A 15,964-nucleotide genomic window follows, 5' to 3' on the forward strand; every position below is an offset into this window, starting at 1 on the left:
GCCCTGAGGCTGCCCTATTGCGTGGTAGTCCTAACTTAGGAAACACTCTTTCTGCCATCTTTTTAAATTGGCAGTTTTGCTCAAATGATAATTACAAAAGGCAGATAGACTTGTATTTCATCATTTTGGTGTAAAGTACAACTGGTGAATTTGGTTATTTATATGCTTAAATGTAATCAGAACATTTCATATTTTAACCATGAGAGAAAGGTATATTGCTTGTTAGACAAAAGGACTGTTAGTGTTCAGAAAGCCAGAATCATAGAAAAACACTTTTCCAGACTTAAAAAAAAGTTGAGCTATAGTATCCTTGCAGAATCCCACCTTTTAGTGCTTTCCATAAGCACGAAGAGTGTGTGCCAATGTCTGGTATTTGCTGAGAGGAAATAGTGTAGAAGTGAAAGGCAAATGTTAGAATAACCCATGTGTCCTGTGAATGTAAGTTTTGCTTTGGAGTTTCGATCAGAACTGTGAGAGCAGAGGAAAAGGATGCCTTGGGTCTATCCTTGGGTATAATACCTGTTTCCAATTTTAGTTCCTCTGAACGCAGGGGTGTGTGGCTGGTGGCCCCCCTAATTGCCAGGCTGCCGACTTCTGTGCAGGGAAGAGTGTTGAAAGCAGCTGGGGAAGAGCTGGAGAAAGGACAGCACTTGGGTTCTTCTTCCAAAAAGGAAAGAGACAGACAAAAGCAGAAAAGGTATGGCTGGAAGTTTTGTTTCTTTGTGAGTGGTTAAAGAATGGTTGAGAAAATTCAATGGCCTACAGATGTACATGCTCACTGTACTCTGCTGTTGGTGGTTATTAGTAGTTGCTAAGTCATGTCTGACTCTTTGTGACCCCATGGACTACAGCATGCCAGGCTTCTCTGTCCTCCACTATCTCCTGGAGTTTGCGCAAATTCATGTCCATTGAGTCTGTGATGCTATCTAACCATCTCATCCTCTGCCACCCCCTACTTGTCTTGCCCTTGATCTTTCCCAGCATCAGGGTCTTTTCCAATGAGTCAACTTTGCATCAGGTGGCTGAAGTATTGGAGCTTCAGCATCAGTCCTTCCAATGAACGTTCAGAGTTGATTTCCTTTAGGATTGACTGGTTTGATCTCCTCGCAGTCCAGGGGACTCTCAGGAGTCTTCTCCAGCACCATAATTTGAAGGCATCAATTCTTCTGCCCTCAGCCTTCTTTATGGTCCAACTCACATCCATACATGACTACTGGAAAGAACATAGCTTTGACTATACTGACCTTTGTCTACAAAGTGATGTTTCTGCTTTTTAATACACTGTCTAGGTTTGTTATAGTCCTTGTACTCAGAGTCCACTGAAATTTCGTCTTTGTGTGGAATTGAAAATAATCTGATAGGCCAAGTTCTGTTACATAAAGTTTCCAGATTATAATATGTAATGCACTAGCATTCAATTCTGCCTGTGTACCCTAATCACTGCTGCACTATTTAAAATACTGACTTCTCAGCTCTGCTTCAGACCTGCTGAATCAGATCTGTATATCCACAGTCCCTGTATTCAGCAGTTGTTTGGGTTTTTTCTTGTTATTTAGGTACTTATGCTTAAATTTCATGGAATAATTTATACTTCTGTCATGCTGCATCTTGAAATAAGTTACTAATATTTTTAACATTTAGGGCTCTTGTTCTAGCCTGTATATTAGGCTAGATCCTAATATATAGGATCCTCCAAATTGAATCTTCCAAGTTGAATGTTTTTTAAGTTTTGTGGCCTGGAAAATGTTTAAGTAATTATATTAGGAAAATGATTATGTTACTGAAAAAGAACATAAACACATTCTAATGTAAAACCATGATGAATTTAGCACCTCAGAGATAAAAGGAAATTCCTAACATAAAAATTCTGAGCATTCTGAACATTTGGGGTTTCTTATGCCCTAATCAGTAATGATTTCTAATGACCTAATTGGTGGCTGTCATTTACTAAGCCCTTATGAAATGTCAGCCTCAATATAGAATTCATTACATAAATACGTGAACTTTTAAAATCTAGCAGTCATACTGAGGTGCTTTCATTATGTCCTTTTTACAGAAGAAGAAACTGAGGTACTAGAAAGTTAAGTATATTTATCAAGGACACATAGCTAAGGAGGCGTGAAGCTGAAACCCAGGTGTCTGGCCTCCGAGTCTGTGCTCTTAACTAAAGTACATTTGGGTATTGGCCTAGCTTTGCACATATGTTGCTTGGCATCTGGTTCTTCATCCCCTTTGCCAGTATTTATTAACCAACCAGATAACTCAATTTTAATTCTCAAAGTTGATTGGCTAACGATGGCATGTACATTGCCTCACTTCCCACAGGAATCCTAGATGCTAATGTAGAGATTGAAGATGGCTCTTCCTAAGTCAGTCTCTCTAAGCTCTGCTAGTGTAAAATGAAGTGGATTGAAATATTTTGACCTCAATCTCATTTTAAGAAATCTTTCTTTGCAGTGTAGAAAAATTAGTTTATCAATATGTCAGCTGTTTCTGATCATGTAAGAAATACGACTAAAATGCCAATTTAAAATAAAATTTTAAAATCAAATATCTTAAAACTCTTTTACAAGTCAAGCCTGTGGGATGTAGTGGAGCTGTGCACTAGGTCACTGGCCGGCAGAATGGTTTTAGAGGCCTCAGACCTTGGTGCTCATCTCGCTTCTACTCATGCCCATCTAATTGGTCTTGAGAAATGTGCTGAAAAGCAACACAAGCACAGCAATCCTAATAGGCCTGTTTCCTGGACCCTAAAATACGAATGGTGGCTCAGTGGTAAAGAATCTGCCAGCAATACAGGAGACAGGTTTGCTCCCTGGGTTGAGATCCCCTGAAAAAGGAAATGGCAACCCATTCCAGTATTCTTGCCTGGAAAATCTCATGGGCAGAGGAGCCTGGTGGGCTAAAGTAGATGGGATTGCAAAGAATCAGACGTGACTTTAGTAACTAAACAACAACAAAATATAAATACTGTGTGAGAGAAATTTAAAAGTTTTTCTTTTTATTCTGTGTATACAGTGATATTCCTCCTGCTATGTATCTTTAAGATCAGTTTACTGATACAAACCATACATTCTCTTCTTCCTCCCTCCACCCCCCAACTCAGATGCAGTATGAATTTATGCTCATTTGCAGATGCCTTCAAGGGCAAGAGAACATATTAAATTATCTACAAGCATTACAGTGGTTTTAAACCTTATTAGTTAGAGATATGATTTAACTTTTCAAGTAGTCTTGGCTATTTACTACTTCCCTCCCTTTTCTAATAGTAAAATAAATAAGAGCCAGTAACCCGAGGGCAGGAAATCAGTGTTGCACAGGAAGTAATCTGTTCTTTCTAACTAGATCTGCTGTTATTACTTCCTTTATAGTATGTCTCTTTTGAGTCAACAACCATTCCTCTCACTGGTCCTTACCTGCCTTAAGGGACAAGATGAACAACGAGAAGGCCTTCTAACATCTCTGCAGAATCAAGTTAACCAGGTAAAGTACAGTAGAATATTGAGCTAGGCAAGTATTTTCCTAATGGCATTCATTTGTTTTCCTTTCAAACACTGAGCTTAAACTAATAAGGGCAAAGCATGTTTTGATTAGATGCAGGAAAGCACCACCCATGTCCTGTTCTCCTACCCGGCATTCTGGTCACCATCAGATTAGCAATAGTATAATATGAATTAGGCATTGGATAGATGTCTATAAAAGTTACATTTTTCAGACTGTACATAACTTTGTCATATCTGTTCCTCTCCTGACTTTGTCTCTTAGGAGAGGTCCTGGAGCAATCTGTGTTGCAGGGCCCATGTCAGTAACAAAGAGAGCCCGCCCGCTCTCCAGATCTTCTACTGGGCTTCCACATGGCAGGGAAAGTCTCAGCTTGAGCTCTGTAGGTTCAAAACTCAGTTTTACTGCCAGAACCAGAGTGATGCTGGTCTAGGGCACAAGATGTGTGCATGCTTGCACACACTACATCGCTTTAGTTGTGTCCGACTCTTTGCAACCCTGTGGACTGTAACCCATCAGGCTCTCCTGTCCATGGGATTCTCCAGGCAAGAATACTGGAGTGGATTGCCTTGTCCTCCTCCAGGGGCCTTCCCAACCCAAGGATTGAACCTGCATCTCATGAATCTCAGGCATCGGTGGGCAGGTTCTATACCACGAGCACCACCTGGAAGTCCCAGGGCACAAGATACTCATTGCTAAGTCAGAAGGCATTTTTAGTTCATTTTCAAAGACTTTGGACTTTGCCTTTTCACCAGCTGTAATTCTCATGGTCACTATTTGAAACACTTTGTTCTGTGTGCCATGAGGACACTGAGTGATCAAACTGGAATTTGAAAGTATAGAATGGAGAAGTGTGGGTAGATTGCGTCTGTGGGACGTTTTATCCTATAGCAGCAGCAGCAGCAGCAGCGGTGCCTAATGGAGGCCTCCCACACGGCTGTTAATTCTAGACACTGTGTCTTCTTTAATAGTACTGGATGAACCTGAACAAGACACTTGTTCAGTTCTCTAATCATCTGCTACCTTTTGGATATATGAGATTTATGTCTGCACAACAGCCAGAGTGATCCTTTTAAAGTGTAAACCACATGTTTTTCTGATGCCCAAAATGTTGCAGTGTTTCTTATTGTGGGTATGTGTTTGTGTGTGCATGTGCTCGATTGTGTATGACCCTTTGCAACCTCATGGACTGTAGCCTGCCAGGCTCCTCTGTTCATGGGATTCTCCAGGCGTGAATACCGGAGTGGGTAGCCGTGTCCTCCTCCAGGGGATCTTCCCAACCCAGGGATCAAACCCATGTCTCTTTTGTCCCCTGCATTGGCAGGCACATTCTTTACCAGTAGCGCCACCTGGGAAACCCCTGTTTCTTACTATACCTGGAATAAAACTTCCCCATATAGGCTTATGTGACCTTCCATCATTTGTCACTGGCTCCCACCTCTATTTTGTTTCTTTCCTGACATGGCCTTACTCACTCCATTCTGTACGCAATGACCATGTTGCTGTTCCTTGATCTTGTCAAGCATCTTCTTGTTGCAGAGCCTTTCTCCCCTTCCCTGGAAGTTATCGACATGGCCAGCTCCCTCATTTCAGCAGATCTCTGCTCAGCTCTCACCTCCTTAGTCCCCTCCCATCCCTTAGTCCCACCCTCATCACTCTCTAAAACAAGGACCACAGTTATTCTCTGTCCCCTTGTCATGATTCTTACCACTTGCTCTACTTATTTTGATTTGACCTACTACCAGAATGTCAGCTCCATGACAACTTGTGGGCTTTTTTAAACTACCTTGTACCCTTCACCTGCCTTGAGGGAGATTCATCTATATCTTTTGATGAGATTTGAGAAGTGCTCCACATTTACCGTGTGGTGTAATCACAGATCATCTGTTGGACTCAGTTACTTCTGCATATGACTCATTTCAGCTCTTTTGAGATGATTCTCCATAGATGCCCTACTTCAGACCACTTTTTTTTTTTTTTGCTTCTACATCTGATTCAGAAATTTCCCACTGGTGGTTTGCCTTCCCTAAGCAACCTGTCCCTTCCCCAACATTTGTCTGAATAAGTGAAGAAGCATTTATTTAATAAATTGGTATGCAGCTCGGCTGATGTCCAAGATGTCACATTTTTCAAAGTTGGTTACATTACCTTTATCAAGGAAGACAAGTTTATTGCAAGCCTCCCCTTCAATGAAACATCAGAATAATGCGTTTGCTAGGATTCACAGCCTCTCCCTAGAAATATAAGAGGAGACTGATACAAAATATAATTCTGTTTCTCTTTATCTTTATGGTGGTGGTGGTGTAGTCACTAAGTCATGTCTGACTCTTTTGCAACCCCATGGACTGTAGCCCACCAGGCTCTTCTGTCTATGGGATTTTCCAGGCAAAAATATTGGAAATAGTAGGTTGCCATTGCCTTCTCCAGGGTATCTTCACGACCCAGGGATCAAACCCACATCTCCTTCATTGGCAGGCAGATTCTTTACTGCTGAGCCACCTGGGAAGCCCCTTTATCTTTACACTTATCTTTATAAGACCAATGTAATGATGTATTTTTAAAATATTCTTTATTTTTGTTAATGCTTAACTTGATGATCCTCTTAAGCATTTCCCAAGACTTATCAACAGTATATGTAATTACATAAGATTTTTCTTAACAGGGTATGTAATTAGATAACAAACAAAAAATAGTTATATTCCTGTCTGTGTGGAGGAAGGGAAGGAAAGCAAAATTTTATACCCCCTGCTTTTTTTAATTTATTAAACTAAGAAGTTGTCCTCATCACTTAAAAACTCAGTTTAACTTTAAATATGAGAAAAATCAAATTTAACAGGGAAAACAAGTATTGGGGTTTGTGTTCATTTATTTTCTGGTTTAGATTTTAAGTAACTGGAGAGAAGAACGATACCAGGATGACATCAAAGCACGACAGATGATGCATGAGGCATTGCAACTTCGCCTGAATTTGGTAAGAGACCCTTCTAGTGTCTTTCCTCCATTAGATTTATCTCCATGTGAAAATAACTCCAGCTTTCCACTCCTGCTGTGGTCACAGTCTCCGCTACAAGGTGAAGCCCACTGTCTGCTCTCTTTACTGCTTCCTTGACTCTTGGACCTTCTGTTTTCCTTGCCACTGTCCTTCCTGTCTGGTCTGGCTTCTAGACAACAGTAGATATTTTTGGTATCGTCTTGCCTTCTGCATCCCACCCCCAGCGTCTCTCTCTCTCTCTTTTCCGTTTGTGCCAAGAGTAGGTCTTTTAGGGAAGTACTAACTTGAGGTGAGCATTAGCTTTTACTCTACTTGCTTAAAAACTGTATTAAAATGTTCTTTAAGTCAAAATGTTATCAAACTTCCCATCAAATTGATCATAAAGAGAAATCCCATAGGCAGGTTTCCTAGAAATTTAACATTTCCTTCTCTGGCAGATTCTTTTGACTTTTCCTTTTCTCAATGCACAAGACCAGATAAAAGCTACTCTGAAAGATGGCTTGCCTGATGCTTGATATTAATTTCCACTCATGAATGAGCAGTCCTAAGGGCCAGGCCTTCCACTCATTACTTCTGTGTTACTGGCTCTTTTCAGGTGTTGTTATGACAACAGACTTAGATTCAATAGTAACTGACAACACGAAATTTGTAGATACTGAGTCACATAGTTTACATCTATTCAGATTTAATTGGATGAAAGTTACATAATGAAACTAAATATCATGAAATTTAGGAAGAACAGAGAGCTAATTTTACTAGTGTGTAATTCATATTGATGACGTTTCTAGACTCCGTACCTCCTCCTTTTTTTTCTGAATGACCACTTCCTGTGCTAATGGAACCCAAAAGACTGGCAAATATATAGCTAGTTGACAGAGAAGACAGGATAATCCATGGCTTAGAGCAACTGTTAAATTTTTAAACCACTCAGAATGTGGTTGTGTAAAGTGGTGGTAGCGGTCTTTGTGACACTATGCTGACTTTTTCATTGTGTTTTCCTATGTGCTAGGTGGGAGGAATGTTTGACACAGTGCAGAGGAGCACCCAGTGGACAACAGACTGGGCGCTTCTCCTCCTTCAGATCATTACTTCTGGAACCGTTGACATGCACACCAACAAGTAGGTTCTTATCATTTCACACTGGCTCTGCTTCATATATGTATAGTGGAGGCTTTCATATTCTGGCCACAGATTTCTTTTACGTCATATACTCTTAGGTTACCATTAACAGTTCTATGCCTTAAATAAAAATGCTCAGTTAACAGTATCTTGGTTTTGCTTTAAGGTGCAAATCTTTTCTTTCTCCTCCTAGTGAATTATTCACAACAGTTCTTGACATGCTGGGTGTTTTAATCAATGGAACATTGGCCTCTGACCTGTCGAATGCATCCCCAGGGGGATCTGAAGAGAACAAACGCGCATACATGAACTTAGTCAAGAAACTGAAAGTAAGTTTGTGGCCTGCTCAGGAGTTCACGTGGTTTTTGGATTTGTTATTTAGCGCACGTTATTTTATTACTCCTTAAATTAGATGTTATTTTTTGTGTTTATATCAGGTGATTATTTTGCTGTTTGTTTTACCTCAGCTTCTCAGTACCCTAAAGTTAGAAGTATATATAGCTTAAAGATTTTTCTTAAAATAATTATATTCATAAAGCATATTTAATTTTTTAAGGGACTGTAGAAGTCCATTATCAAATATGTAACCAAAATGCCAACATTAGATTTAGGGTAAATTTCATCTTCCACTGGCAACATGCAGTTGAATATTAAACATTTGCATTGCTATTTCTAAATTCAATTCATTTGCCTAGCCACTAATACAGTTTTTGAAATAAATTATAAACAAACAATGCAGGAAAAAAATTAATATATCTAATGACCTTACTAATAAAACAACCAATGGTTACCTTGTGGCCTGACTGTAGATTGGAGAACGTGTTCCGTGCCGCAGCTCCTGTCTTCGGGTTGCAAATACTACTCAGCATTTTTGTCATTTCAGCACTGTGATGTTTGTTGTGTAACAAGGGTGCCTTCATACGTGTTCTATTTTCTACTTAAATAGAAGAAATGAAACATATGCATCACTGTCAATGAGAGCTGCTCCCTAGACCCTGTGGAAGGTCAAAACATTCCAGCTATAAAAAGGAAATGTTTCATAGGGGAACTTCCTCCTTGTAAACATTTGCCTTTGTTATAATTTCTATCTCACTTCTGTCTCTCTCACTGTCTGTCTTATTTAGAAAGAGCTGGGGGACAAGCGGTCAGAAAGTATTGACAAAGTTCGACAGCTGTTACCTTTGCCGAAACAGACATGTGACATCATTACCTGTGAACCTATGGGCTCCTTGATTGACACAAAGGGAAACAAAATTGCTGGATTCGATTCTATAGATAAAAAACAGGCAAGAGTAAATGTTCCTTATGTATATAAATACGTGCACTTATACTTTCTTATCTTCCTATAGGGCATATGAAACATCTTAATTTTACTGTTTCTTGATTTTTTAAAACATATCCTTGTCATTTAAATGCAGTGGTCTTTGGCATTATCATACAGATAATGATGTTGAAGATTTTCATTTAAATGTTTTCCTGAATTTAAATGAATTTTTGAAGCCCATCAAGGGAAAAGTAAGTAAAACCTTGTTAAAAAAAAAAAAAAGGAATATATTTAGTAGATGAAAAAATCTGGATTGATAAAAGTCTCCATATAGTTTAAAATTAAAATTTAAATGGCTTTAAAATTTAAAGCTGTTTAAAATGTTTTAAAGTGATAGCACTTTATTTTCTTATCAGCTGAACAACATTTAATGAACACTTGATTTATATAAGATATTAAATATGGTTCTCTAAAACTTGAATCAGTCTAAAGCTCTAAAACTGAGCTCAGTTACTCAGTCATGTCTGACTCTTTGCAACCCAATGGATTGTAGCCCAAGGCTCCTTTGTCCATGGGATTTCCATGGAAGAATACTGGAGTATTCCAGGGAAGAAAACTGGATTGGGTAGCCATTTCCTACTCCAGGAGATCTTCCCAACCCAGGGATTGAACCCAAGTCTCCTGCATCTTCTGCATTGGCCTGTGGATTCTTTACCACTGCAGAAGCAGTGCAGGATTCTTTATCACCTGGGAAGCCCAAAATATGAGAAATACTGTCAGTTCTTCTTTGAGTGAACATTGAACAACTGCAGGGTTCCAAGATCACAGAGATGAAAGACAGAGCTCCTACCCTTAAGGGAAAGTAGGTAGACAATTACTGTGTCATGCTTCCCCCATGACACAGTGGTAAAAGAACCTGCCTGCCAATGCAAGAGATGCAACAGATGCGGGTTCGATCCCTGGGTTGGAAAGATCCCCTGGAAGAGGAAATGGAAACCCACTCTGGTGTTCTTGCCTGAAGAATTCCAAGGACAGAGGAGCCTCATGGGCTACAGTCCAGTCCATGGGGTTGCAAAGAGTTGGACACGACTAAACGACTAACACACACCATGTCGTGAGATTTGTGTGTCTTGGTACAGAATGTTGGAGGACCCTGAGACAGAGCCATCATACTCAGATGAGGGATAGGTAGTCAGAGCAGGATCTTCAGGAAAACTGACACATCATTTTGGATGAATAAGAGTTAGCCCCGGAGGTAGGCAAAGTGTGATACAGACAAAGGGAAGTGTTTATGCAAGGGCCTGAGAGACTGTAGCTCACAGGCAAAATGCAACTCATCAGTAAAGCAGAGCCTTGAGTACTGACACCCACACAGTTGTGGAGAGAGAAGACTAGAGTCAGGCGCAGGTTGACTTTGCACCACTGTCCTTTCCAGTGGTGACACATCTGGAACCCATTTGGATATGTGGTCTTGGCACCCAGGAAAGAGCTCTAATGTCAAGACAGATATTAGGAAACAATCAAAATACAGGTGGTAACTGAGCCGTGGTTTTGGATGAAGCCACCCATGGAAGAGTATGTGTAGTTGGGAATAGGAGCATTCACAAGTTATTCAAGACGACTTGAGCAGTTATCTTCAGGGTCACTTTGGAGAAAAATATTTTCCAATTGGTATGGCAGGGAAAGGACCAAGGGATAGCACCAATTCATGTTAAAAATAAGAAACTTGTAGTTTCAGAAAGAGAATAACATTTCCTCTCCTCAACTCAGTGGAGATAAGCTTGAATTGAAGGACTTTATTTGTACCTGTTGGCACACGTTAATTCTGTAATAATATTACTTAACTACTTAGAGACTGCCTAATTAAGTACATGAAAGATGACTGTATTGAACCGAGTCCATACATGTTTGGATTGAAGTTAATTTGAGCCCAGTTAGAGGTTGAATGTAATTTGACTCTTAAGTTTTATCTTAAAAACAATAAATAGATTCCAAAGGTTCTTAGTACAGTAATATCAAATTTTCAGTGTCTGGGTTTTTTTTTTTTTTTTTTTTTGGCTGGGGGGAATAAAAGAACCTAAATGGAGAAAATGGCATTTACAGTAAAAATTACTGGGCTGTCTGGTGTCCCAGCCTCAACAGAGTGTCGTGTGGTATGTAGCCACTGCCCTCAGTGATCTAGTATCAGCCTGGACTCATTAGTTAACCTGACTGCTGTGTGCTAGAGTTCTTTAAGGCCCCCTTGAGCCAGAATGTTCTCTGAATCTGTGTCCTAAGCAAGCCTGGCCTCCATATCAGCAAAAGATCTGAGCATGTGGTCATAGCTCCTTATTTCACCACAGGGTCTCCAGGTCTCCACGAAGCAGAAGGTGTCCCCGTGGGATTTGTTTGAGGGTCAGAAGAACCCGGCTCCTCTGTCCTGGGCCTGGTTCGGGACTGTCCGAGTGGACCGGAAGGTGATCAAGTATGAGGAGCAACATCACCTCCTCCTGTATCACACTCACCCCACGCCCAAGCCCCGGAGTTACTACCTCGAGCCACTGCCCCTGCCTCCCGAAGAGGAAGAGGAAGAGCCCACATCTCCCATCTCTCAGGAACCTGAGAGGAAATCAGCTGAGCTGTCAGATCAGGGAAAAACCGCAACAGATGAAGAGAAGAAGACAAAGGGAAGGAAGCGCAAGACAAAGTCCAGCTCAAGGGTTGATGTGAGTATGGGAAGTAGAGAGAGATAGTGGGTGTGTTAGCATCCCACAGAAGATTTACTAGTTCCTGAATTACATCCCTAAGAAACATTCAGAAGTGCAGGGTAAGCCTATTTGTAAGTTATCATAAAGGCTCAGATATAATTAACAGAACAGCACACAAACTTTTCACAAATAACAGGATCATAGTTTCTGATTTTGCCTCTTCTACTTTTCATAACTATGTTTAATTTTATACTTTGCTTGTGATTAATACTCATTTACTATTTCACTGTCTCACAGTTTCTGAAATTTATAACTTGAATTTTTTGACCTAATAAAATCTCATCCTTGTATGTATTTTTATTATGAGGCATGTCTAAAATATTTTTTGTATTTTGAGTAGTTGATATCTGTAGTAAATTAACATAATAACTGTTTTCCTTAGATAGGATCCTATCTGACATATCTAATAAGATGGTTCTGAGATTTCATCGTTTGCTATTTCATCTTACTCTCCTGTGTATTTCTGCTTCTTTACCATATTTTTAGATTTTATAAGAGAGAAAGTGAACATAATTTAAAGCAGTTTTACCTCTTGTTTCCCTGATAGCTTTCCCTATCTAGAATAACCTTTTCTTGAAAACCTCAGAAATCTATGAGATGGTAATTTAGAAATAATTTTATAGAATCAATGTGTAAAATGTCTTATTTAAATTCACCTGAAAAATACTCTAGAGAGAATTTGTGATGTTTTTCTATAAAATTTAAGAGTTCTTATTGTGCAATGGAAGAAATATTCAGAGTTTGTTGACCTGTCCTCATGACTACTTATTTTTATTGTCCACCTAAGTCAAAACCAAGACATTTTTCTTAGCTGGTAGCTTGGTGATTAGTATTATTCTAGAAATGACCACCCTCCCTTTTGGATCCCCACTTGAATGTCAGCGCCCTCTTCTCATGGAGCCTTTCTATGAATGTGTCTCTATTTTGAAAAAGATGCTTAATAAGATCCAGACTGCCACTTCTGCCATTCTGGGTCTCTTAACCTATTTATCCACATGGATGGATTTCTCTTTTTAGATGCTTTAAAAGGCATCAAGCCCATCGCATTCCCCAAGTGAGAACTGGTCATGTCCTTTTCTCCCACACTTCTCCTGAAGTTGCCTCTTTTCAGTCATATATATTGCAGGGAACTGAGCTTTTATTTTTCCATGGCTAGAGAAAGAGGAGCAGTGGGGAAAATATTCACATGTGATCCTTAGAGTCTCTGCACCTACTCTGAGGAAGAGAAAGCCCTGGGCAGGAGGTGTGGTGAAGGGCAGAGGGGACAAGATGGGGGACTGCAGTGGGGGGAGTCTGCTTCTTTACAGTGCTTTCTTGAAAGCTGGAACTAAGACACTGTCTAGGCTGGAGACTAGTTTCAAAGTCCTGTGCGCGTTTCTGGCTAATTCTCATCCAGGTCCAAGGATTAGGAAAGCTTTCTAAGATGAAATCATCGGGAGACTCAGCAACTGAAGATGAGTTCTCTACTCCCTAGGTGATGGTCAGCATTGGTGTTCTAAATGTACTTTTAGTATTTAAAAAACAGATTTCAGAAAAGATCCTTTTCCATCTTCCCCCACTGTTGTTGTTCAGTTCAGTTGTGTCTGACTCTTTGAGACCCCGTGGACTGCAGCATGCTAGGCTTCCCTGTCCTTCACTATCTCCTGGAGTTTGTTCAAACTCATGTCAACTGAGTTGGTGATGCCAACCAACCCTTTCATCCTCTGTTGTCCCCTTCTCTTGCCCTCAATCTTTCCCAGCAGCAGGGTCTTTTTCAATGAGTTGGCTCTTTGCATCAGGTGGCCAAAGTATTGGAGCTTCAGCTTCAGGATCAGTCCTTCCAATGAATATTCAGCATAGATTTCCTTCAGGATTGACTGGTTTCATCTCCCCTACTGTAGCCAAGTCCATTTTAAGTTGAGCAAGAGTTTTAACTTAAAGGAATGTTTTGCAGAGGATATATTGACACTCTTGTCCTCTTGTCTTCCACTTTATCAAAATAACCTTGTCTGCTGGGATAGGAGCTCTCTCAAACAAGGAATTTGCGTTAATCATCTATGTGGTGTGTGGAGTAAGTGACTTTTGTGTTTAACTTTGTGTTGAAGGAGTATCCGCAGAGCAGCATGTACCGAGTGCCTCCCAACTACTCACCCATCTCCTCCCAGGTGATGCACCACCCGCAGTCCGCCCTGTGGGGCTACAACCTCATGGGTCAGCCCCAGCAGCCCGGCTTCTTCCTTCAGAACCAGTCTGTCACTCCAGGTAAGTGAGGGCAGAGCGCAGTCAGGCGACTCCAAGATGGGAAGTAATAGCTTGGGGTTCTCTTCACTCTTACAGAACTTGCATATTTCAGGGAGTGAGTGAGTGCTCAGGGGACATTTCTGTAATTCTCTCCACTCAGTTTCTTCCTTCTTCTAAAAATAAGGTTTCAGTGACTAGTTTATGTGCTACTTTTGGAATTTTTATCCGGTGTTAGAAGGAAATTAACCACTGTGAAAATTTCATTCACTTTTATCAGATATAATTCTTGTCAACATGTTAAAAGATTAGACAGTATTTCAGTGTCTTTTATTGTTTCCTCATGTTATAAATTTTAAATTGTTTATACCGTGTAGGATCTCAGAAATTTGGTGCAGCAAATAGATTTAGATATCAGTAATAAAACCTTCATAAATCACAGTAAATGTTAGTATTGCTTTGATTTAAGCCCAAATTATCTTTATATCTAGAATGCAGATTTTCTAAATAAATCTCTTAGTTAGAAATGAATTTTTTCTCTAAATGAAAGTTTACCTGATTTTGAAAAACAATTTCTTTCGAAATTTCAGTCTTCATTTTGTTAGGATGTGCCACTCTTAACATATAATATTTTTCCTCATTCTGTGTTATATTGTGATTTTTTAAATTGTATTTTGAATATTACATTTTGAGGCCTCAGGAAGAAACCCTCTCCTGGAGCTTGCTCAAACTCATGCCCATGAAGTCAGTGATGCCATCCAACCATCTCATCCTCTCTCATTCCCTTCTCCTCCCCTCAATCTTTCCCAGCATCAGGGTCTTTTCCAATGAGTCAGCTCTTTACATCAGATGGCCAAAGTATTGGAATTTCATCTTTAGCATCAGTCCTTCCAATGAATATTCAGGACTGATTTCCTTTAGGATTGACTGGTTTGATCTTCTTGTAGTCCAAGGGACTCTCAAGAGTCTTCTCCAACACCACAGTTCAAAAAGCATCAATTCTTCAGCCATCAGCTTTCTTTATGGTCCAATTCTCACATCCATACATGACCACTGGAAAAACCATAGCCTTGACTAGACGGACCTTTGTTGGCAAAGTAATGTCTCTGCTTTTTAATATGCTGTCTAGGTTGGTCATAACTTCTCTTCCAAGGAGCAAGCATCTTTTAATTTCATAGCTTCAGTCACCATCAGCAGTGATTTTGGAGCCCTGAAAAATAAAGTCTCTCACTGTTTTCATTGTTTCCCCATCTATTTGCCATGAAGTGATGGGACCGGATGCCATGATCTTAGTTTTCTGAGTGTTGAGTTTTTCACTCTCCTCTTTCATTTTCATCAGGAGGCTCTTTAGTTCTTCTTTGCTTTCTCCCATAAGGGTGGTGTCAGCTGTGTATCTGAGGTTATTGATGTTTCTCCCTGCAATCTTAATTCCAGCTGGTGTTTCATCCAGACTGGGGCCTTAAAAGTAGGTTGTTGGGTGAGTGAATGTTGACTACAAAGAGCTAACTTTTGTCGTCATTCAGTCTCTAAGTTGTGTCCAACTCTTTGTGACCCCATGAACTGCAGCATACCAGACTTACCTGTTACTCGATATCTCCCAGAGTTTGCTCAGATTCACATCCACTGTGTCAGTGATACTCTCCAACCATCTCATCCTCTGCTGCCCCGTTCTCCTCCTGCCCTCAATGTTTCCCAGCACCATGGTCTTTTCCAGTGAGTCGGCTCTTCACATCAGGTGGCCAAAGTATTAGAGCTTCAGCTTCAGCAGCAGTCCTTCCAATGAATATTCAGGGTTGATTTTCTTTAGGATTGACTGGTGTGATCTCCTTGCTAACCAAAGGACTCTTAAGAGCAAACTCTCAAGGCAGTAAGGGTGGAAATAATACATGCCCATCCTCTCTTTTGACTTTCTCTCCTTACTTCCAAGGTGCTTATGAATTCAAGCATTTTTAAACTTTTTAGATATTGAAGTCAAACACAAGGACTGTCTCTAAATTGAAAGTTTATTATTTTATATAGGCACATACCCTTTCCCCTCACCCTAGAACACTATAGAAGGTGTTCATAAGTAGGGAGACTTTAGGTATTAGGTAAGTCTTAATGTTTTATTATGTGTAAGAAAAA

The 15,964-nt window shown here is 40.1% G+C and overlaps 2 protein-coding genes across 23 annotated transcripts in view; one reads left to right on the forward strand and one right to left on the reverse strand.

The window, feature by feature from the left end:
- Positions 1–8,543, reverse strand: part of P2RY12 (purinergic receptor P2Y12) — a 50,483-nt gene extending 41,940 nt beyond the window's left edge. The window contains exon 1 of the transcript XR_015160282.1: positions 8,404–8,543. The gene's annotated coding sequence lies outside the window, so the exon portion shown is untranslated. The remainder of the gene's footprint in view (positions 1–8,403) is intronic.
- The window catches only part of MED12L (mediator complex subunit 12L), a 364,655-nt gene that overhangs the window by 312,385 nt on the left and 36,306 nt on the right, over positions 1–15,964 (forward strand). For 21 of the 22 annotated variants that reach the window (XR_015160227.1, XM_086390493.1, XM_086390411.1 and 18 more), the window contains 8 exons: positions 536–697; positions 3,372–3,483; positions 6,383–6,472; positions 7,503–7,612; positions 7,806–7,941; positions 8,737–8,898; positions 11,219–11,581; positions 13,708–13,864. Coding sequence is in view for 20 of the 22 variants with exons in the window: in XM_086390493.1 (XP_086246619.1) it covers positions 536–697; positions 3,372–3,483; positions 6,383–6,472; positions 7,503–7,612; positions 7,806–7,941; positions 8,737–8,898; positions 11,219–11,581; positions 13,708–13,864 (1,292 nt within the window). In the remaining 2 variants the exon portion in view is untranslated. Of the gene's footprint in view, positions 1–535; positions 698–3,371; positions 3,484–6,382; positions 6,473–7,502; positions 7,613–7,805; positions 7,942–8,736; positions 8,899–11,218; positions 11,582–13,707; positions 13,865–15,964 lie in introns of those variants that run through there. The other variant, XR_015160244.1, reaches the window with a different exon arrangement.

Source organism: Bos grunniens, chromosome 1 (genome assembly GCF_055505025.1).
Source record: "Bos grunniens cultivar Pamir isolate PY7600 chromosome 1, Bosgru_T2T1.0, whole genome shotgun sequence".
Taxonomy (NCBI): domain Eukaryota; kingdom Metazoa; phylum Chordata; class Mammalia; order Artiodactyla; family Bovidae; genus Bos; species Bos grunniens.